The sequence below is a fragment of the Hyaena hyaena genome, unplaced genomic scaffold (assembly GCF_003009895.1).
Source record: "Hyaena hyaena isolate Hyena2069 unplaced genomic scaffold, ASM300989v1 scaffold_34, whole genome shotgun sequence".
Lineage (NCBI taxonomy): Eukaryota > Metazoa > Chordata > Mammalia > Carnivora > Hyaenidae > Hyaena > Hyaena hyaena.
In genome coordinates this window covers 569,264-592,033 of record NW_024080665.1, presented here as the reverse complement: position 1 = coordinate 592,033, position 22,770 = coordinate 569,264, and the positions used below count along the sequence as shown (strand labels likewise).

General features: G+C 47.7%; 1 protein-coding gene across 2 annotated transcripts in view; it reads right to left on the bottom strand.

Moving 5' to 3' along the window:
• Nucleotides 1–22,770, bottom strand: part of SORL1 (sortilin related receptor 1) — a 172,919-nt gene that overhangs the window by 19,377 nt on the left and 130,772 nt on the right. The window contains exons 29-40 of one of the 2 annotated variants that reach the window (XM_039228694.1): nucleotides 21,839–21,970; nucleotides 20,804–20,938; nucleotides 19,566–19,721; nucleotides 14,750–14,899; nucleotides 11,128–11,259; nucleotides 10,042–10,168; nucleotides 9,708–9,877; nucleotides 7,286–7,398; nucleotides 6,982–7,086; nucleotides 6,155–6,227; nucleotides 3,283–3,365; nucleotides 1,895–1,991 (exon numbers count right to left, since the gene is read on the bottom strand). In XM_039228694.1, coding sequence (XP_039084625.1) covers nucleotides 1,895–1,991; nucleotides 3,283–3,365; nucleotides 6,155–6,227; nucleotides 6,982–7,086; nucleotides 7,286–7,398; nucleotides 9,708–9,877; nucleotides 10,042–10,168; nucleotides 11,128–11,259; nucleotides 14,750–14,899; nucleotides 19,566–19,721; nucleotides 20,804–20,938; nucleotides 21,839–21,970 — 1,473 coding nt within the window. Of the gene's footprint in view, nucleotides 1–1,894; nucleotides 1,992–3,282; nucleotides 3,366–6,154; nucleotides 6,228–6,981; nucleotides 7,087–7,285; nucleotides 7,399–9,707; nucleotides 9,878–10,041; nucleotides 10,169–11,127; nucleotides 11,260–14,749; nucleotides 14,900–19,565; nucleotides 19,722–20,803; nucleotides 20,940–21,838; nucleotides 21,971–22,770 lie in introns of both variants that reach the window. The other variant, XM_039228695.1, reaches the window with a different exon arrangement.

Sequence of the window (22,770 nt, the reverse complement as noted above, 5' to 3'; positions counted from 1 at the left end):
GCTTGGGTCATGATCTCACAGTTCATGGGTTTGAGTCCCTGTGTCAGGCTCTGTGTGGACCTCTCAGAGCCTGGAGCCTGCTTCAGATTCTGTGTCTCCCTCTTTCTCTCTCTGCCTCTCCCCTGCTCATGCTCTGTCTCTCAAGAAAACAAAATAAAATGTTTAAAAAGAAAAAGAAGCTGACCATCTGGGGATATAAACTGGTACAACATTCCTAGAGAGTTGTGTAACAGTCTGGAGATCCTTCATGCCCTTCAATGCAGACATCCCGTGGAGTCAGAGCAAATCAAACATCTGTGGACTATGAATGTCCATCAGTAGAAGAAACTGTGCATAAATTGGTTGTCCAGAGGCAGGGCAATGGTTAGACACTGTGCATCCCATGAACTATCGGGCAGCCACTAAAAGCTGTCTCCAGGGCACCCGGGTGGCTCAGTAGTTTAAGCATCCGACTTCATCTCAGGTCATGATCTTGCGGTTGGTGGGTTCAGGCCCCGCATCGGGCTCTGTGCTGACAGCATAGAGCCTACAGCCTGCTTCAGATTCTGTGTCTCCCTCTCTCTCTGCCCCTCACCCACTCGTGCTCTCTCTCTCAAAAATAAACATTTTAAAAATTAAAAAAAAAAAAGCTGTGTCCAAGAATATTTTATGAGACTAGAAAATTCTTACAGCTTTATATTAAGTGAAAAGGACAGGATATAAAACTACAGTTTTGCACCTAGGACACGGGTTTGAACCTGTGTGGGCCCACCTGTACATGAGGTTTTTATAATCTGATACTGTAAGCGTATGTTGACTCTTCCTTATGATTTTCTTAAGAATGCTTTTTTTCTAGATTACTCTATTGTAAGAACACAGTATATAATACATGCCACATAGAAAATATGTATTAATCAACTGTTCGTGTTATCAGCAAGAGTAGTTAAGTTTTAGGGAAGTCCAAAGTGATATGCAGATTTTCAACTGGGTCAGTGCCCTCTAACCCCTGGCTGTTCAAGGTCAACTGTATTCAAAGGAAGTCCATTTCCATGTTTGTAAGACAGAAAAGAACAACTGCACTTAGAGTGGCTGCTATTGCAAGGATTCAAAAAGAAAATGCTTTAAAAAAAAAAAAAAGCCTTTGGCATGGTGCCTTGCATCTAGCTAGCCCCAATATATTTCAGGCAAGGGATAAGATGACTGTTTCTGATCCTGCCAATTTCTACTGGTGTGACACTGAGACAATCAGATCACAGCCCCAGAGATTAAAAAGAGGCAGGTTCTGCAGCAGCCGCCTTCTAAGGGAATTACTTTATCTCTGAACCTTGGGTTCTCAGCCACGAAATGAGCACATCCCACAGAATCATTACTGGGGTTATATAAAGTGCCTAGGTTACAAACGATGCCTAGGTAAATGCCTACACACAGTAGGTACACAGATAGAAGAGGGACTGGGGTGCCTCTTTCCTCCCTTAGCCCAGTTTCCTTGTCCATTCATTCAACAAACGTGCCTTGAATACCAACTATGCACCACGCCCTGTAGACCTTGCATTAGCAAAGCAGGAGTGAACCAATGCCAGAAAAGAGGGTCAACTCACTGTCAGAACTTTCTTTTGAAGCTAAAGAATCATCAGTAGAGGGTTAATCTAGCTTCTTTACAGTTTTTCCTCTTTGAAGCTTCCAACTTCCATAAGAGCCAACAACAAGCTAGAGAAGGGGGCTCAGAAGCCACCAAGTAGACTCCCCCCCTCCCCGGAGGCAGGGGTCATTTACAGTCTCTTCCCTTGGCCCTCCCACAATGGCAGTCAGGGAAGAGCCCCCCCGTCCAGGCGGCCCCAACACGAACTCTGCCGCCATGAAGTATCGATCTCCTTCCTCCTCCCTGCTTGCATGCCAACTAGCTCCAAGGTGTTACCTTTGTGTGATAAGATGCTCCCCCGGAAGTTCAAAGTGATCTTCTCTTGTTTGTGGGTGTCAAATGCCCAGAAGAGGTTCACCACATAGCCATTCACCTGCCAAGAACCAGGAAACAGGTTACGGGAACAGTACATGGTCCGGGAACACAGCAAGTGTCGAACTTCGACTCAGATCATGATCTCTTGGTTTGTGAGTTTGGGCCCCATGTCGGGCTCTGTGCTGACAGCTTAGAGCCTGCAGCTTGCTTCATATTCTGTGTGTGTCTCTCTCTCTCTGCCCCCCTCCCACTCGTGCTCTCTCTCAAAAATGAATGTTAAAAAAAATTTTTTAAAAACAAACATGAGACTATGTAGAATATAAAATATGGTCTTGATGAAATCAAGAACATTGATGCAGAATAAAAGGACAAGACTCAATTCATAAAGGCAGAAAGAGGAAAAACTAAAGATAATTACGTCACGGTAATTAAGGGTAACTCTTAGCTCAGGCAACCCTTGTGGTCAAGGCCAAGAGGTTGATACAAAAGGGGGTCCCTTTGAGCTCTTATTGTCTAACAGGAGCAAATCTACCCATGGGTTAGGAAAACCTACCTTTTCGAAGTTCTGAGCTCATAAAGAGATTTGATCTAAAGATCTTTAAATACGGGACAATAGCAAAAAATAAAAATGCTTTCATGACCAAAAATCTGTACATAGATGGGGTTTACGTCAAGGCCATTTCTTACATCAATGGTCTCTGAAGCCAAGGGCAGATGCTTCCAAACTGTAGCCCAGTAAATGGCACAAGGGGCTCTGAAGGCTGTCTGCCCCACCACGGCTTCACAGACTAGGTAGGGAAATGAGGCAAAGCAAACAAAAAAGAACACTATGGAAGGTAGATCTCAACTTGGAAAACCACGGGCACGCAGAGGAGCTCGGTGGGGCCGGCTTCGCAGGCATGCCTCGCAGAATGGACAGAGGGTGCGGGAAGGGGAGGGTGCGCAGTGGTGGCTTCGAGGGGGCATGTTTCTAAGGTATCCGACTCTGTCTTCCCCTGTGGGAACCTCTGCGTTAGTGCTTCGCACCAGGAAATCCAATAAAGCTGAAAATTACAGGGCATACATATTCTGTTAACACCAACTCTTTATTTGCACTGTAGCTGTGAACCATTTAGTTATATGGTTTAAAAAAAAGGGGAGGAGGCAGAAAGGCACCGGGCTGGGGCAGAACAATTACGTGTGAAGATTGACATTGTTCTTCATGGGGGAAGGAACCAATCTAGTGGTGGTATTTTGGTTGTACTGGATCAAATCATTTGTTTTCCTTCATCTCATCTCTTTGCTCTCTGCCTCACCAGCTCCATACAAAGTAGAGCCCCGCCCACCGCTCTTTTGAAATTCCAAGTTACCTTGATGTCACCATCCATGGTTAGGGTGAAGCTGAGAGAATTCTCACTGTAGCTGTCAATGCTGATCTCCGGTGGTGGGATCACTGAAAACAGAGAGGAATTCAAAAAGAGAAAGCACATGACGAAAAGTGAGGAAGGCACAGGATTCCACAGTTTTCAGCTCGACAGAGCAATCTTTGTAGTTGGGGAAGAAAGGGCATTTCTTGGGCTGCTTCCACTCTCTCTTTTACTGCTATTGTCCTGAAGCTGAGGTTGGGTCCACAGTTGCCTGGCAAACACATAACTCTCTTGGCTAAGGTGGCCCTCCTGGCAGTTAGGTCCAGCAGAGAAGTTCCAGTGTGTAAATGTCCCCAAACAGCCTAGCCGCAGCCTGGTTCTGAAACGTGCTGGGATCACAGAAAGCACCACCTCTACTGGCACTAAGGGAGTCCTAGTGGCCTCAAGTCCTCTTCAAAAGTTGAGGGCAGGCCAGATTGTAAGGCATAAATCGTGAATGCATGTGCAGCAAAACGGAAACCATGTGGCCTCTGGAGTCTGGAAAACCTGAGTTCAAATTCCCATTTTGGACACTTAACAACTGTAACCGGAAGCAACTTACTTCTCTTCATACTAATGTTAACTCAACCAATGTGCCTTTTCTTTCCATTTCCAATAAAGTCCCACCTAGGACAGATGAAGGCACTGGCAAGTCACTGGCATTTTCAAAAAGAACAGAGCCCAAGCTCAGCACCAGGGGCGGGAAGGTGAGGGTGTGAAAAGACAGTGGCAGAGAAAAAAGACCTCTCTCAGTGCAAGTGATGAACTTGCACTTATCATTCAGAAGGTCTGTCCACAAGATGGCAGACCGTGCTCTGCCAGCCATAATCCAAAGGGCTTAATGGGATCACTGTGACCAGAAGACAGTATTTTAATGACAAACTCATATACTTGACTTTTTAGGATGTGTGCCTCTTATACATGCAAGGCAAGAGACACTTGAAAGACAGGATAAGATACGGTAGTAAAAGATAAAAGAGATGTACCACATTCTGGAGGAGTCCCTCTAGAAGACCAATCATATAATGAGAGTGGGCATGCGGAAGAAAAAAGGATGTTAAGGGCAAGAAGAAGAAAGGATATTAGGGGTTTCAGGCCACTGACTCGGAGCAAAATAGCGTAGGTGCTGCTGTAAAGTCAACCTGAATTATAATTGCGGTGACTGATAGGTCACAATCCTTTCCTAAGCCCAGTTGCCTTAGCTACCAAATGAGCATAGGAATACTTAAAGGATTGGTAAGTTTTAAGGGAGATGAATTCATGTAAAACAAACATGGTGGTTAGTATCTAAGAAGTGTACAACGTATTCAATCTCATGCACTCAATGAAACACACTTGTTATTAATCTACCACACCCAGGGATGAAGGTGGTGCTTCTGGCTGACTCCACTGCCGTGTCTGTCCTGTGGGTTATGTCACAACGACACAGGATCACAGACAGAACACAACACGTGCTTTCTGACTCGGTGCACAGTGGACTCTTGCATGTGCCTGAACCAAGCAAAACCTGTATTAACTAAGGCTCACCATCAAAATCATACAGAAGAAGTTTAAGACACGTTCTGAGGCAGGTGTGATTTGCATTTAGGGAATTCGAGGTACATGTTTTATGGCTGACTTTCCAGGGTCCCTTCTTTTCAATAGGTACAGCCAGCATGCTCTGATCGGTTTTGCAGAGGGAAATGACAACACAATAAAAACCCCAGGGGCTGTGAACTCACTCCACTTTTTCTAATTACCCACAAGCACCCTGTTACAAAGCAGCTGGCTTCACTTAAGTGTGGCTTCCTCTTGTCCTGATCTCAACGAGCCCGAATTTTAAAGGTAACCAGATAGTGACTCTCCAAAACCCACAGCCTATTTCTCACAGGCTTGAGTTAAAGTAAACCCCCCCAATCGCATTCCGTGTGATACTTCTGTCCAGAAACGAAAGCTGCGAGTGCCGAGGCTAAGATCAGGAACCCACTGAGAAGCACAAGTGGCGGTCCACCTCCCCAGGTAAGCCAGGAGCCTCTGTTTAATTGCTTTAATTCATTCCTTCATCGACTCTTTCATGGGCTCGCCCTCAACACCAGGGACATGAGAGGGTGGAGGAAACCGGGCCGGGGTGCTGTGCTCGTGGGAACACGTTCGAGCCGGGACAGTGTGGCGGGGGCACGCATCTTGGCCCGGGGGGTGGGGCAGGGCAGCCCAGTGGAGAAAGACACAGCCTTTGGAGTTGGATCCCAGCCCTCTGCCCCTTATGGACCACGTGGGAAGTGACTTCACTTTCTGGTTCTTGATCTGTTCCTATGGGGGCTGTGAGGGTGCTGAGGGTTCTGTGACATGGGCTGATGGGCAAAGCAGCGAGCGCTCGGAGGGGCCGGCCTTCGGCGGGCAGTCAGCTATCTCTAGGCTCCGCTCTGGTGCTAGGAACCACCACCTCCATGCCGTTTGCAGCACCGCTGCGGAAGTCGCAAGGGTCAGCCGGGTGCCCTTACAGACACCATCAACGGACACGGACAAAATCACCTATACCTTTCGCAAGAAGGAAGGAGTCCTTCGATTTTGGATACAGTGCATGAGGATAAGAGCTGGGCATGAGGGATTCAGAAATCCCTTTGTATGTTTGCATCCTTACAAACCCTCAGGAGGAGGAGGAGGAAGACATTCTGCATCACCCGAAGAAACTTTGTATCTAAGGCAGTATGGAAACACCTGGATGTGGGTGCACGTGGGGGAGAAGGAGCATGTGTGAAGATTTCTCATCTCAGTGTCTCCATTGCCCAGTCATACAGAAAGTTATTTCCAAAGGGTTTCTCTCTTCTCTAAATCTGCGAACACTGGACCCATTTACCTTTTCCTTTGACGGTGGTAATGGATTTAGAATCACTCCAGTTTCCGACTCCACGGCTAGTCACCGCAGCCACCTTTTCAAATCAGAATGTGAATTAATAGAAAATAAAGGCAATGTGCCATACAGCAAGGGTCCCGAGTGAGCTACAGGGCTGAGACTGTGGCCTTGAGGGTGGCAAATGGGGCACTCAGAGGCCCCATCAACTGAAACAAGGGTTAATGAGAGGAACCTGGGCACAGGGGGCTGTGAATGTGAGGACATGATGGCATTTGTGTGGACTGATGGATGTCAAGGTTCTTCTAGAAGGCAGGGGGTGCGTGTGCACATGGAGGCGTGGGCCCATACAGACACACATAAGGAAAACAATAATGGGAAAATGATCAGGGTCATGCAGTCTGTGTGTGCACTTAAGGGTCCCAAAAAACATGTTCTGCACAGAATCTCTCTCTTTTCTGCTAAAGGTATTAGTAATATATTGCTTAAGATCCCTGCAGTATTGGCTTATAAATGCCAAGACCGTAGCTCTGCACTGTGTACCTGAGAATCAGCAGAAAGGTGGTAAGTGCAGAAGTGTGGGAGCTGGAACCCTAGCAGAAAATCTGGGTGAGAAGCAGATAAAGCTGCATTTACCATAAACTCTCGGTTATCTGAGGGAAGTTCTGATTTCAAGTTCTCTGTGGCACCGGTTTAAGAGGCTGAAAAAAATGACAGCCTCGCAGCGTAAGGGGCTGGGTATTTAGCAGACTACTAAGCAGTCCATAAGGGTGAGCGCTCAGCTCTCACACTCTAAGGCTGCCCGGATGGACACAATGGGTGCTAACACTCACTCTGACGGTATATGGAGCGTTGACCATTAAATTCTTTATTTCGGTGAAGTTACTGGTAGCCCTCTGGGACGCCCACATCTTGGAAGCACTCCTGCTGTATTCCACCTGAAGCGAGAAGAAAAAATCATTAGTAAGGAACCCGATGGTCAGGGACATCCTGATACCTGACAAGGAGGCAGAAGGAGAGAGGGGGGTGGGGGGTAAAATGCTCTAACAGGCAGACCGCTATTTACCAGGCTACCCCAAACCAAGCGCTAATCACACAGAACAATCTGCGTCACACGGTCGCCGTGCAGATGCTTACAATGTACTCTCGAATGAGGCCATGTGTGTGGATGGGAGGAACCCAGTGGGCCACAATCACGCCTTCTTCCTCTCTGTGGAGTGACAGCTGCAGGTTTCGAGGGGCGTCTGGCACTAGAAGAGAGTCAACGCAGGGTTAGAGCCCATCTGCATGTTGGTAAATGGGAGGAACTTCCCTGAGATGGAAAACAAAGACTAGAAAGAATCTAGAGCCAGTGTTGGGAAGAAGCCACTGGTAAAGGTAGCTTGGCCTTCACATAGAGAAACCTTTCTGCTCTTCCGGAGTGTGAGGTGTCCTGTGCTTCATCGCGTGTGATGTAGGTGTGCGACTCACCGGGGCTGCAGGATAGAGTCACCTGCAGGCGCTAGGTGTTTAGTGCTGAGATCCTAATTGCCAAGCAGAACACCTGCTGCCTTGACTCTTCTCTCACACAACCCTAGCACCACGGGCCTGACCACAGAGGAGTAGGGCTTTCTAACAGCACAGAATTTCTGTACCCAAATGAACGGGATCACCTTCAAAGCAGGCTCCTGCATTACTTCAGCACAGGCATGGCCAAAACATTTCTGGGTCTTCCCTTTTACCTTCAAGAGCCAAGTGAGAAGCCATTCATGAAAACCAGCTATAATATTTTCTGGGCAAACTTATCCATGTGGATAAGCCACAAACAATAAATATTATGGGCTGAACTGGTGCCCACCCACTCTTCCTGTGCGTGCGAGCACGCGCGCACGCACACACGTAGAAGATACTATCTACAAACCAAGGAGAGAGAGGCCTCAGAAGAAAAATCCCTGCAAGCACCTTGATCTTGGACTCCCAGCCTCCAGAATCGTGGGAAGACAGATTTCGGTCATGTAAGCTACCCAGTCCACATCAGTTTGTTACAGCAGCCCCAGAAAGCCAAAACAATGATATTCATCAACTACAGGTGGTCGGCAAGCCTTCCAAGTTCTCATTCCCCTGAAGCTCCCATATCTAACATAACACCTGAGCAATACTAGGTGCTCAGCTAATTATCTGTGGGAAGAAAATGAATGAGTGGGGTATTTCAAAGATAGCTCCATGGTGTCAAAAATTTAGCTAAGGTCTTCCTTCGCAGTACCATCCCGCTACCTCAGCTTCCATTTTGTTGGGCCAAGCAGTCTGCAGGCATCTTAAACCGAAGCTAGCCCCTCATGCAAGCGCATGCCCCAGAAAGTAGCCTACAGAGACACATTCAAATCTGAGTTCCTGATATGACTTCCCAGCAGCCTGTGTGATCAACGGTCTCCCTCGCCTCCCTGGACCTTCCCCTTGGGCGGTCCACAAAGCTTTACCCCCCTTTTTGGCTTGAATTGACCAATGCGGCCTTAGCATAGGAACCCCAATGTACTGCACCCATGAACCCTAAAAATGGTATGTGCCCAAGACCTGCCACTCTCTCTGCCTGCACCCTGCCTTCCCCCTGCCTACATGGCCCCTCAGGGTGTGCTGTGTTCTTCCTCGGGAACCAATGAATGATAAATCTCTCTGATCCATTCTCCTCTGTGGTCTTCTGTTGATGATCTGGCACCCCGGGGCTCTACTGAACACACATTCATCTAACAAAGTCATAATACACACGCGCTTCCTTGCTTTCTGCAGGCTCATCTGATAGCTGCCCCACCCTAGCACTGGAATCACCCTTTTCAAGGAGCACTGGTCTTTTTTTTTGAAGAATGGCACGGAAACCTAGGTCTTGGCGACAGGTGCGCTTGCTGCTACCGTGGAGTCCTCTCTCTGTCTAGGCCTTCTCAGCTGACAAAGCGTGGAAATACACACATGTATACCAACCCACCCAGATACACCTATCTGTTCTATTTCACGTGTGAGCATCTGCATGGACATTAAGATCGACGTGAGTTAATAGTCATGTCTCCAACCACAATCCAAGTGAAAGAGCGGGCACTGGCAAATGAAAAGTTCACAAAACCTTGGTAAAGGGGATCACTGGAAGAACTGCACGGTCACCCAGTGTCAGCTACCGTGAAAGAGGAAGATGCAGGGAATTCTCTAGGACATGTGAGTTTCGGTAAAATTTCTCTAACACTTAGCCTCAATACTTTTGACATGCCTCATGTTTTCACAATGATGATCTCACAATCCCAAGTACTGGGAAATACCTAAGACAGAAGGTAGGGACAAGAACAAGATAGGAAATGCAAAAGGAGGCAATGTTGGGCACAATCTGAAATTAGCTTAAGGGAGAAAAACATTATGGGACTTAATAAGGGGAATACACAGTCAACCACTCAGGTGGGACCATAAACCTTCACCACAAATCTTCCGTATGTACGAGGAGCATGTAATTATGTTCCCACACTGGTGAGCATCCTTGAGGGACTCTGAAAACCCCACCTAAGATCTTGTGCACGCCATAAAAATAAACAGTAACACTCACATCCTTCCGGTGTCCTCAGAGTCACGAAGTCATTGGTGTTGTGCACCTTGCTCAGACACTGGACCTGGACTTTAACCTGATACGTGGTGTCTGGCTTCAAGACTTTCAATATCGTGCTTGTTTTATTGCTGTGGGTCTCCACAGTCTTCCATATGCCCTCTCCAACCACCCTGGCCAAAGAAATAAAGATGCCATCATGTCAGAGCAACGTGAGGGTGTGGATGCCTGCCCCAACGAGTGGGGAGCCATGGAGCGCACGCCACACGAGTTTACAGAACATCCAGTGGTGGTTAAGGACACTGTTTTCTTCTCCCATGGCCAAGATAGGACTCACCTATAGTAGACGTTGTAGACACAAGAGGCGGAGGGCATTTTCTTGGGCCGTATCCAGGTCAAAGTTACATTCCCAGAGAAGTCAGCAGTCCACTGAAGGTTCTGTACTTTGTATACAGTGAGTTCATCTAGAGAGATGGAGAAAAGGGGATGTAACATGGTATCCTTGGACTTCAAAGGACAAAGAGTACCTTTGATTTTTAGGCCAACCTATCATGATCTAGGTGGTCAAACCACTGTCATCATCTTAAGACATTCCAGAAAAAGAGTTTAAATCTTCCTGTACAACCTCCCCCAGGGTCTCTTAAATATCCGGTCATGAAATTTTCATGATATTTTGCCTCCTTGGCTGCACTGAGGTCAGCTGTTTCTCAACAGAAAACACTACAGGTCCAGGGAACTGTGTCATAACAGGATCCATTACTGCTACAGACTGTTTGTGTGACCCCAAAATTCATATGCTGAATCCCAATCCCCAACCTAACGGTGTTAACAAATGGGGTTTCTGGGAGGTGTTTAGGCCATAAGGATGGAGTCCTTGTGAATGAGATTCGTGTCCTCGTCAAAGCGACCCCAGAGAGCTCCCTCCCCTGTCCCCCAGTGTGAGGACACAGAGAAGACCGCCATCTGTGATCCAGGAAATGAGCCCTCAACAGATACGGGATCTGTGGGTGCTTTGACCTTGGGCTTCCCGCCTCCAGGGCTGTGAGAAGTTTCTATTGTTTATAAGCCATTCGCTCTGTGGTGTCCTGTTATGACAGCCCAAAGGGACCAGGATGCTCCCTAAAAGCATTCCACACCCAAGGACTGAGTTCGCCCCACCACAAAGCCTGGGGCTCTGGGGGTGTGGTGCATCCACGCGAGGCGGGATGTCCATGGAGAACCAATCCAAGACCAGCGTTTCCCTCACAGGGACAAGTTCAAGTGCCAACAGAGACAGGACAAGCCTCACTTCACCGGGTGCTCCAACACTGGGCAAAAAGCAGTCTCCTCTTCAGACAGAGGAGAGGCTCCCAAGGGGGCCTGCTGGAGTGGGGGAGGGGACAGCTGAGGCAGAGCCCAGGGCCCCGGGGGTGGTGACACTCACCGCTGCAGCCCTTCTCATCGCTCTCGTCTGAGCAGTCCAGGAAGCCGTCGCAGCGCTCAGAGAGCACGATGCAGGCCTCGCCGTCCTCACACTTGAACTCCATGCTCATACAGGTCAAGGTGCTGTGTGTGGCTGTAACACAGGGGAGGGCCACGTTGTGGCAATGGTTTGTTGTGTTTAGGAAAAGAGGTCTGCATTCTCCGAATGAATCAGCTTCTGATTCAAAACACGCCTCTGGGGACGCCTGGGCGGCTCAGTTGGTTATGCGTCTGACTTCAGCTCACATCACGATCGCACAGTATATGGGTTTGAGTCCTGCGTCGGACTCTGTGCTGACAGCTCAGATTCTGGAGCCTGCTTTGGATTCTGTGTCTCCCTCTCTCTTTGGCCCTTACCTGCTTACTTCCTCCCTCCCTCTCTCTCAAAAATAAATGAACATTAAAATAATTAATGAAAAGAATACACCTCTGGGATGAGGAGCAGTAACCCCCAAAGGGCACCGCAATGCCTGTTTGACAGTAACAATTGGACTCTGTCTTCAGGAAAGGCAAGAGCTTTGAAGTCAACCCATCTAGCTTGTATGCAGTCATTTACAAACTCCACAGTGATTCACCAGAACTGGCCAGGGATGGATACTTCTGTTCTAGGACAAGAACAAATAAGGCCAATTTCTTTAAAAAAATATGTATTTTTTAATGTTTTTATTTATTTCTGAGGGAGAGAGACAGCAGGGGAGGGTCAGACAGAGAGAGGGAGATACAGAATCTGAAGCAGGCTCCAGGCTCTGAGTTGTCAGCACAGAGCCTGACATGGGGCTCAAACCCACGAACCACGAGATCATGACCTGAGCCGAAGTTGGACGCTTAACCGACTGAGCCACCCAGGTGCCCCTAGGCTGTTTTCTATCTGAAACACCACATCCACCTCTGAAAACCACACTTAGAGAGGGAGGTAGAAAAACTGGATAATGTTCTCACCAGAGAACCAGGACAGCAACAGGAATGGATAAGGGATCGAGGGATAATGTTGCTAGAGATGAAGAGACCCAGGCGTGGAAGGGGGGTGGAATGTTTTAACAACCATCCTCAATGGCAAGTGCTCGTGTGAAGGAAGAATTAAAGACTTTGCATGTCTCTAGTGTGGAAGTATAGACTGCAATTAAATATACTTTTAAAAGAGCTCTCTACCAGAGTAATTCGCAATGAGAGAAAGGAAATGTGAGGCTTTTTACAAACCATAATCCCCCATCTCCTGGCAAATCATTATATTATTGAGTTCTGCTATATGCTGAGTAGACACTGGTTTGCTTTGAGGAAGCTGGAAGGGGGGCCTGGTTACAAATAAAACTGCATTAGAGCATTTAGAAAAAGTGTCTGTGGAAACTTTCATGACTGTAGCTATAATATATAAAAAATAAAGAATAAAATTTAATCAAACATTCTAAAAAAAAAAAAAAAAAACGAAAATGTTTGAGACCCAACAGTATAAGAAACTCAAGATGGAATTCACCTTTCCATCTATCCATCAACCTAACCAGCCTCTTACCCATTTACTCATCCAGGAAGCCAGCAACCCATTATCCACCTACCCACCTACCAACTATCTACTCATCAGCCAGCCAGCCAGCCAGACACCCATCTGTCCATCTACCTACCCATCCACCCACCCTTCTACCCCTTCATTTATCCCTCTACCCATCCATCTATCCATCCACTCATCCATCTACGCCTCCATCTATCCATCTACCCATCTGTCCATCTATCCATCCACCCATCCACCCAACCATCTATCCATCTAGTGAATATTCATGGAGGGCCTACCTTGAATCAGGTACTATTCAAGATGCTAAGACTATGGTGATGTGTAACACAAAGGACCTACCCTCATAGAGTGTCTTTTCTATTAAGAAAAACAGCCAACAACTCTGGTATTTTAGACTATGATTAAAAACTACAAAGAAACATAAAGAGAGGAATAATAACAGGATGATGGACAGGGCTCATTTCATGTAGAAGAGTCAGAGACAAACCCCACGAAAGGCATGGTTTCAGAAAATGCCAAGATCCCCATCACAGAATTATTCTGCATGGTAAAATATAATCAAACTATAGCTGATTGTAAAGCTGGTGGATGCCTGAGGTTTCTTTATGAAACAAGTCTCAACATTTTTAAAGTGGCAAAATGTAGGTTTTGGAAACTGAGAATATAGTTGTTACTAATCTTTGAAGATTCCTCAACTGATAATTAAATAAATGATTAATAAGTACTGAGAGCAGGATGCAGTGGCCTTCAGAGGCCAGCTTTTCTGAGAAGAATCATCGTGGTAATCTCATTTCCTTTTTTTTTTTTTTTAAAGTTTATTTATTTTAAGAGAGAGACAGAGAGCATGCAGGGGAGGGGGAGAGACAGAGGAAAAGAGAGAGAATCCCAAGCAGCTTCTGCACCACCAGTGCAGAGCCTGATGTGGGGCTTGAACCCACAAACCATGAGATTATGACCTGAGCTGAAACCAAGTGTCAGACGCTTAACTGGCTGAGCCACTCAGGCGCTGCTCATTTCCTTTTTTGATAGGGTTCTCAGAATAATGGATTGAGGAAAATTGAAGATGAAGCACATTTTTATTTGCCTTAAGTAGGCACCATCCTTATGATTAACACCAATTTCGAACAGTTTTAAAAAAAACTTATTTAAAGAATACCGATTAGGGGCGCCTTGGTGGCTCAGCTGATTGAGTGTCCAACTCTTGATTTTGGCTCAGGTCATGATCTCACTGTACATGGGATCAAGCCCTGTGTTGGGCTCTATGCTGACAGCACAGAGCCTACTTGGAATTCTCTCTCTCTGCCCCTCCCACCCCTGCTCCCCAACATGCACCAGCACTCGCTTTCTCTCAAAATAAATAAACTTAAAAAAAAAAAGAATACCAATTAATGAATTAATTTACGCAGGAGGAAGTTCCTAATGCATTTCTCTGTTAATTATTTTCAATGTCGTCTTACTGTGTGGTTGCTTATTTGGCTAAAATGGTCCTGCTATCATCTGAAGGGAGCATGGGATTAAGCTGCCTTGTTCTTTTAATGTCCCAGAGGTCCATCTGAATTTTACACTATTCCCTATTTAGCGTCTCTCTGTTGTTTCAGAATATTCCGCCCTATATGAGCTTTGAATGCGGCATGCTGAAAAGGTCACAGCCTTGTCCAAAAATAAATAAATAAATGGGGTGCCTGGGTGGCTCAGTTGGTTAAGTGTCCAACTTTGGCACAGGTCATGATCTCATGGTTCACGAGTTTGAGCCCTGTATCAGGCTTTGTACTGACAGCTCAGAGCTCAGAGCCTGCTTTGGATTTTGTGTCTCCCTCTCTCTCTGCCCCTCCCCCACTTGCACTCTGTCTCTCAAAAATAAATAAATGTTAAAAAAATTAAATAAATAGACAAATAATGAAGAAACCTCAACAGACACCTGGTACTGACAAGGTGATCTTCTCTGAAGCTAATTTTGCTAATTCTAAAAGGGAGACAATACCAAAATCACAAGGTTATCATGAGAAAGGAAGCACGAATAACAGGGTCTCCTGCTCTGCAGAAATCCTCCCCAGCACCGAATCCCTCTGAGACTACTCACGACAGTTGGCCTCGTCCTGGCCATCCTGGCAATCCTGGTGGCCATCACAGCGCCTCCAGTTGGGGATACACTTCTTTGGTTGGCGGCACTCGAATTCAAACCGGTCACAGCGCCCGCGCTGAGTGGGAGTAGAGGCAGCAGTGACATTTGCTGGAAGAAGAGGGTTTTTTTTAAAAATTCATTTTTCAGTACTGAGGGACCCGGTCGGCAAGAGCAACCAACTCGATGTGGTAGGAAATTTAGGAAAGGACAGTGCTTTGGGAATGACGATGGGGGCCTGGAGACAATGGTGAGCTCTGGATAAGGAAGGCGGATGGACCAGACGTGGGCATCTAATTTTGGAAGCTGGATGTCAACAGATAGTGGTAAGCGACTCAAGAGACCAGAGGAGGCTGAATGCCACCCTGAGCTGTCACAGGAGGAAGCAAATAACCTGGAAGGTCAACATCACAGAATCTTCAAAACGTTGGAAAGTCTTGTCTCTGAACTAGGAGAGAAGAGGGAGAAAGACGATAAGGGAAGAGACTGAAGATTCCCTATGTCCCCCGCTCCCACTGGCCCCATCATGAGCCTACTGTCCGGTACATCATTCTCACAGAAGACCAGAGCATTGTAATGTGGAGGGTAAAAAGGGCTGGTTAGACAGGCCCAGCTAAGGGCAAGAATATTGTACTGAAGAAAAGGGGTTACACCCACAGCTTGCTGAATGCAAGGACCCTGGTCCCCTTCCTCATAAACCCTGCCAGTGACAACTTTATTCTCTAGGCAGTGATTACTGTAAAAGTCTTCTCTAGGGAAACTGACTAGCCTTGGGGACAAACCCTCAAGGAACTCGGATGAAGAAACAAACAGCCCAACCATGAAACTCAAAGCTATGAGTCTACCTATGTGCAAGGAATCTCCTAGTGGTGTTTTCATCCACAGTCTTAAACACAAGCAAACAACTCAGGATTATCCAGGGGAAACCTCTGACATGAAAGACAGAAACCAGTGCAGATCCCCTTCCCCCTGAAAAAAAGAAAATTTGGAGAAAACAGATTTTGTAAGAAGAAAACTTCAAAAAATAAATACCCTTAATAGGCTCAGAATGAAAGAATACAGGTATTTACATGAAAATGGACAAAATGTCATGAAAAAGGAATAGTACTAAAAATTTTAAATCTTTTTTAAAAATTATTTTTAATGTTTTATTTATTTCTGAGAGAGAGAGAGAGAGAGAGAGCATGAGCAGGGGAGAGTCAGAGAGAGGGGGAGGCACAGAATCTCAAGTAGGATCCAGGCTCTGAGCTAGCTGTCAGCACAGAGCCTGACACAGGGCTCGAACCCACAAACTGTGAGATCATGACCTGAGCTGAAGTTGGACACTTAACCGACTGAGCCACTCAGGTACCCCTAGAAATTTTAAATCTTTTAAAATTAAAATCATGGTAACTGAAATGGAAAACTCAGTAGGAGAGCTGAACAAGAGAGTGAATCTTCCAGAAAAGAGAAAAAAAATAGAGATAAAGAAATGTAAAAAAATAGAAAAGAGACCATGTCAGTAGATCCAATGCATAAATGACACGAGTTCCCAGAAGAGAAAACAGAAAAGAAAATACCATTAATGGAATATTTCGAGGAAAACTCTCCAAACTCAAATACATCAACTTCCAGAATTAAAGAGCCTATCAGTGTCTGTCCAACCACACTGGATGGAAAGGGACCCACGTCAATGCACATCATTGTGAAATTTCAAAACACTGGAGCCAAAGGCAATACCCTACAAGCCTCCAGAGAGTTAAAAAAACAAAAACAAAAACAGAGGGTGCCTGGGTGGCTCAGTGGGTTGAGCATCTGACTTCGGCTCAGATTATGATCTCGTGGGTTCGAGCCCCGGGTCAGGCTCTGTGCTGACAGCTCAGAGCCCAGAACCTGCTTTGGATTCTTTATCTCCCTTTCTCTTTCTCTCTCTCTCTCTCTCTCTCTCTCCCCCTCCCATGCTCATGCTCTGTCTCTCAAAAATTAATAAACATTAAAAAAAATGTGACATATAAATGCTCAAAATCAAAATGGCTTTGGATTTCTCAAGAGCGGCTCAACACCAATGGAACATTGCCTCCCAAATTCTTAAGGAGAATTGCCGACAACCTAAAATTCCAAGCCCAGACCAACAATTGTCCATCACCTCTGAAGACAGAAGAAAAACACTTTCAGATAAGTAAGACCTCAGTGATACCTCCCCTGTTCTCGAGAACCTTCTGGAAAATGTGCTCTACCAAAAGGTGGGGTTAAACTGGAAAAAAGGGGGAGAGGGGAGAAATCTGGGATATAGAAAATAGGAGCCCCAACATGAGAGAAGTAAAACAAGTCCTTAGGATGGAGAAACCATGTCCCGTAAGGCACCTGTGGCCCAGGCATCGAGAGCAACAGGCACAAATCCAAGCAGCGAGCCTAGGACACATACATGTTGAAGGCCGTCCTCTCTGTGCCCTTGGCTGCTGTGTCACCGTACGCACCCGACAAAGCTACCAGAGGGTGTGCTCCAACAACACACGGGAGTAAACTGAGAAAAGCAAAGTGTGAGACCCAGGAAGCGGCAAATCTGAACCAGGAGGAAGGCAAAGAGATCCCAAGGAGGGCGGTGAAGGCCCAGGGGAGGGGCACGCAGTGGGCCTGGAGAACCCTGGGCCCGGAGTGGGAGATCTGGGCAATTTGAAGGGAAATATTAGAAATCACTGACACAGGGACCTTGGGGAGAGTTACCCTCAGCGGTGATGGAGAGGAAGAAAGCGGCAGCCAACGTCACTTGTAACCTGAGCTAACGAACACAATAACAAACACCAATGACTAACTTCGCGATATTGTGCTTATTCCATGGTTTTAACTGGATTTTCAAAAGGGCCTCTCCTACCCCCAGAACTACTCTGCAAAAACAGGGTGCACAAGGAAAAGCAGTAAAAAATGAGGCTAGAAAGTCAGGCCAACGCACATCATAGCACTACTGCCTGGACAATGAGGGGGGCCGCCAGAAGGTTCCAAGTTGGGGAGGACAAGTTCACGCATCACCGTGCGGCCTCTCCGAAGGTAAACTGAAAACGGGAGGCACACAAGACCCAGACACCGGTTAGGAGACTCGCAATGAAGAAACCAGACCTGAGAGCCTGAGACAACCTGAGTTAAATCTGCACTGATGACGTCCCTACAAAAGGAATCACAGAAACTGAACGGAAAATCCAAAAGGGAATCTGCTCGCTGGACTCAGCAGAATTTGCTAGAGTCCGTTAATACCCTGCTCCGAGTTTCAATAACCAAAAGACAATTTTGAGAGAAGGAGAATCGAGACACAAACCAGATAGTTGGGTCTTAGGGGCCAAGGACAGAGATTTAAAAAAAAAATTTTTTTTTTATAGTTTGTTTTGAGAAACATTTTTAGGACACTATTTGGCTGTTACTGTAACAAGCAAAGTGGGGATTCCAAGGGGTACACAGCACGATCCCAAAACACAAGGTTCCGCAGAGTCACTTGGAGAAGAAAGACGGCCACACGTGAAATGACCAGGAAGCAGCACGTGACAGGTCATAGTGAGGGATCAAAAGGACAATGGGCAAACGTGAGACTGGAAAAGAGATCAATTATGTCAACTACAGGGCTTGGTGAAAGCCCCACAGTGCTGAGGCCGAGATGGAAAATAACAGTGTACGTGTTCCAAGCAGAAATCTCAAACTTTAGTGAACCTCCAGGTCACCTGGGGAGCTCCTGAGTTCTATACGGAAATCCTAATTCTGTATTTTTTTTTTAACAAATGTCCCAAGTGATGTCCCTTACAGGTGGTCTTCGTTCCAGACTTTCTTTGATAAGAACTGAGCACACATCAAGGTGTCTTTCGGCTACAAAATCCATGCCTCCGTTTGCTGTGACGGGCGGTGGGTTTCACAGAGCGGGGAAGGATGGAGGAGAGAGGTCTTTGGTGAGGCAGAAACCCCACTTATCAGCAGGGAAGCGGGTCTGTCCAGAGGGGATGAGGGTGAGGAACCCAGCTCAGCACAAGTGCGAAGCAACAGCAGCAGGAAAGGAAGGGCCTTGAAAACAGGACTCGAGGGTTGGGATCTATCTTTGGGACGAGAGGAAGCTACTGATGACGTTAAACAGTGAAGCAATGGGATGGGTGAGTCCTAAAGGGGTAAAATGAGTGTTCACCTCAAAGTTTGCTGGGAAAAGGATTTGTGAAGCGTAGCCAACAATTGTCTCTTCTCTCATCATAAACCGAGTTTGCAATAGCATCTTGTTGAGGGAAGAACACATCACCCTCACCTCTGTCCTGCCTGCAGTTAAGGGCATGTACTAGACAGGGGTCTCAGGGTTTACATTCCCCTCCATCCCCTCCTCCCCAACCCCCCGCCCCCCAGCAACATGGGTACTGCCCACACCTTCAGGTGCCTCTCAGTGTTCGGCCACTAGATGGCAGTGCTTGCCCTCCTTTAGGAGGCAGGCAGCCAGCTTGCAGGCAGGAAAATTGGACTCTCCCCTCTGGGAGTGTAACACACACACACACTTCCCCTATAATTCTCATTGTGATTTCCTGTGGAGAAGGACGCAAAGGTGGCCCGCCCGCAACCAGGGGGGACTGGCCTCTTCACGCAGGAAGATCAAAAGGCGGTTATAGGAGAAGAGACACTCTAGGTAGAGTTACCCAGGTTGCCCTGCTCTGCAAGTGAGCAGCAGCCTGGCCGCCAAGCACAGGGTCCCGGAAGGCAGGGGACGCTGTGCCCAAGGAGTTCCCCCAAGGGTCTGGCCCCAGACACAGGTGCCCAGGGAGAGAGCGGGGCGGGGACTCACCAGGCGAGGGGCAGGCTTCCTCATCCGAGCCGTCTGCACAGTCCCGGTACCCATCGCACACCCAGCTGTCCATCACGCACGCCCCGCTGCTGCAGCGGAAGTAATTGGGCAGACACGTGGTGGGCCCAGGAGTTGGGGAGGGAAGAATGGGTGAATCTGAGCAAAACACAAGCAAGGAAACCCAAAGAGTCACAGGAAGCCATGGTCTCAGACCACAATGTGTCCCACACGTAGTGTGGCTGTCTCAGTTCTCACTACGCTGGCTTGGGGGAGGGGGGGCAGCGTCAGGCATGGTTCTGAAGAACAGCTCATCTAAAACTCATTTATAATGAGGCATCAGAACACGCTGCAATCTATTTCCCTTCTTGGGGCAGATTCACCCATCCTATTGAATCGAATATTCCGAGCTAATATTCGAATGAGTTTGCTCTTGCTCAGTAGAGGCTCAGTGCTTTTGCAGGCGGATGGAGGGAAGGGGACTCGGAACGCAGAGGGAGGCTGAGAGAACTCATCGCACTGAGGCCAAACACAGTTCTGGTGAATGCTCAAATACAGCACCCTCCTGAGACCCTGTTCGGACGTGAGAGCACCAGAGAGGAAGAGTATTGGGCGTGCATTGCACACCAGCACCTCCCAGAGGTGGTGAGGCACACAAGTCATCTGGAGGTCCTGTTAAAATGCAGATGCTGACTCAGAAAGGAAGTGTGGGGTGGGGCCAGACACTGCACCTTTTTTTTTTTAAATTTTTTTTTTTTTTACTGTTTTATTTATTTCTGAGAGAGTGAGACAGACAGCGTGAGCAGGGGAGGGTCAGAGAGAGAGGGAGGTACAGAATCTGAAGCAGGCTCCAGGCTCTGAGCTAGCTGTCAGCACAGAGCTCAATGCAGGGCTTGAACCCACAAACTGTGAGATCATGACCTGAGCCGAAGTTGGATGCTCAACCTACTGAGCCACCCAGGTGCCCCCAGACACTGCACCTCTAACAAGCCCCAAGCAGATGGGGACGCTGCTGGTCCGCAGGCTCCAGAGGGCTTTCCGTGGCCTGCAAAATACTCAGAAGCAGGAGAAACCAGTCACACTGGTTTTCAAAGAGGGAGGGGATAGAAAAGAATTCAGGAAGTTATTATGTCCCCCCCCCCCCCCCCCCCCCCGCCCCCAATCACTGACAAAACCTTTCTGTGCAGAAAGGTGGCGCTGTGCCGGCGCGTCCGGGTCGGGGGCTGCCCCAGGACCCTTACCTCCACAGTCCTTCTCGTCGGACCAGTCCTCACAGTCATTTTCCCTGTCACACTTCCACCTGTTGGGGATGCAGTGGCCATTCTCACACTGGAACTGGAAGTAGCGGGAGCAGTTCGGGGCTTCCGTGGGGCTTTCTGGGGGAGATGAGCCACACCGTCAGTCACTGGCCCCGCACCAGTGGGCAGCCCGCACAACCCTACCAAGATTCGGTGGGCGGCAAAGATCTATATCCACAAAGACAAGCCCATCTTCGTGGATCCCAACTCTTGCTTCTCTGAGCCAGGCTTCTTTATCTGAAAAATAATACCCGACTATCTGACACTTTATCAAAGGGATGGTCTAACTACTGATAGTACCCCGACAGGGACAATGACTCTATTAAGTTGCAGAATCTGTTGACTCATACGTAGAACTTAAGAAACGTGATAGATGGACACAGGGGAAGGGAAGGAAAAATAAGAAACAGAGAGGAAGGCAAATCATAAGAGATTCTTAAACCCTGAGAACAAACTGAGGGTTGCTGGAGGGGAGGGGGGCAGGGGATGGGCTAAACGGGTGATGGGCATTGAGGAGGGCACTTTTTGGGATGAGCACTGGGTGTCACATGTAAGAGATGAATCATTGGATTCTGTTCCTGAAGCCAAGACCACACTGCATGTTAACTAAGTGGAATTTAAACTTAAGGAGGAAAAAGCTGTGGAATCTGTAACTTTTCGTGGGGAGAGGGAAGCACACTCTGAAATATTTACTGTAATTCTTCTACTGTATTCCTTAGACAGAATGTGAACTTCCCAGCTGGGGAAAGAAAAGGAAGGGGAATAAACATCCCCCCACCCCCGACGCCTACTGTCGGGGGGTGATGGCTGCCACTTTGGGACTTGATTCCTTACATGGAGGCTCACTCGTGAGCTGGCAGAAACTAGAGCTGAGAAAGCAGAGCTCGTGTGGGAGTGTGCCGAGAGTGACCTCCTTAACCACAGGAATCGCAGAGACGCGGAGGTTAGGGACGAGAGGCCGAGGGTCTGGGGTCTTACCACAGTTGGCTTCATCAGAGTAGTCGCCGCAGTCATCCATGCCATCGCATTTCCAGATCAAGCTGATGCACACTCCATTCTCGCACTGGAAACTGAACTCATCGCACACCTTGCGGAACTCAGGGTCTTGGGCTAGATGAGGAACAAGGTTCCAGGTTACCACTGCATCAATGAGTTCATAGGAGTGTCCCCCCCACCCCATGGAAACATGGGGAGACAGCAAATGTCCCCCTCCAAGAGACAAACCAGCTACAGGCTTCCTGGACAACAGAAGCCAACTGATGGCCTCACCCTCAGGAGCTCAGATGGCGACTATACTTGGAAACGGGGTCTTAAAGAGGTGATGAAGTTAGGGGTGTCTGGGGGGCTCAGTCAGTTAAGCATCCAACCTCTGCTCAGGTCATGATCTCACGGTTCATGAGTTCGAGCCCCGCCTTGGGCTCTGTGCTGACAGCCAGCTCAGAGCCTGGAGCCTGCTTCCGATTCTGTGTCTCCCTCTCTCTCTGCCCCTCCCCTGCTCACACTGTCTCCCTCTCTCAGAAATAAATAAGACATTAAAAAAATTAAAAAAAAGAAAATAAAATTGAAAAAAAAGAAAACGATGGAATTACAGTGAGGTCCTTAGGGTGGACCCTAATCTGACAGGACTGGTGTCCTTACAAGAAAAGGAAAGCAGGACACGGGCGGGCACGGGGGGAGACCATGGGAGGGAGAAGGCAGTCGTCGGCAAGCCACGGAAGAGGGCCTCAGAACAACCAACCCTGCCGACATCTTGGCCTCAACACATTTCGGTCGTTTGAGCCACCCAGTCTGTGGGCTTCTGTGGTGGCGGCCAGAGCCGCCAGGATAAGTAGCTGCCACTGGCCCTGTTTTAAGAACGGGGCTCCAGGGGCACCCGCCTGGCTCAGTCAGTTGAGCATCTGACCCTTGGT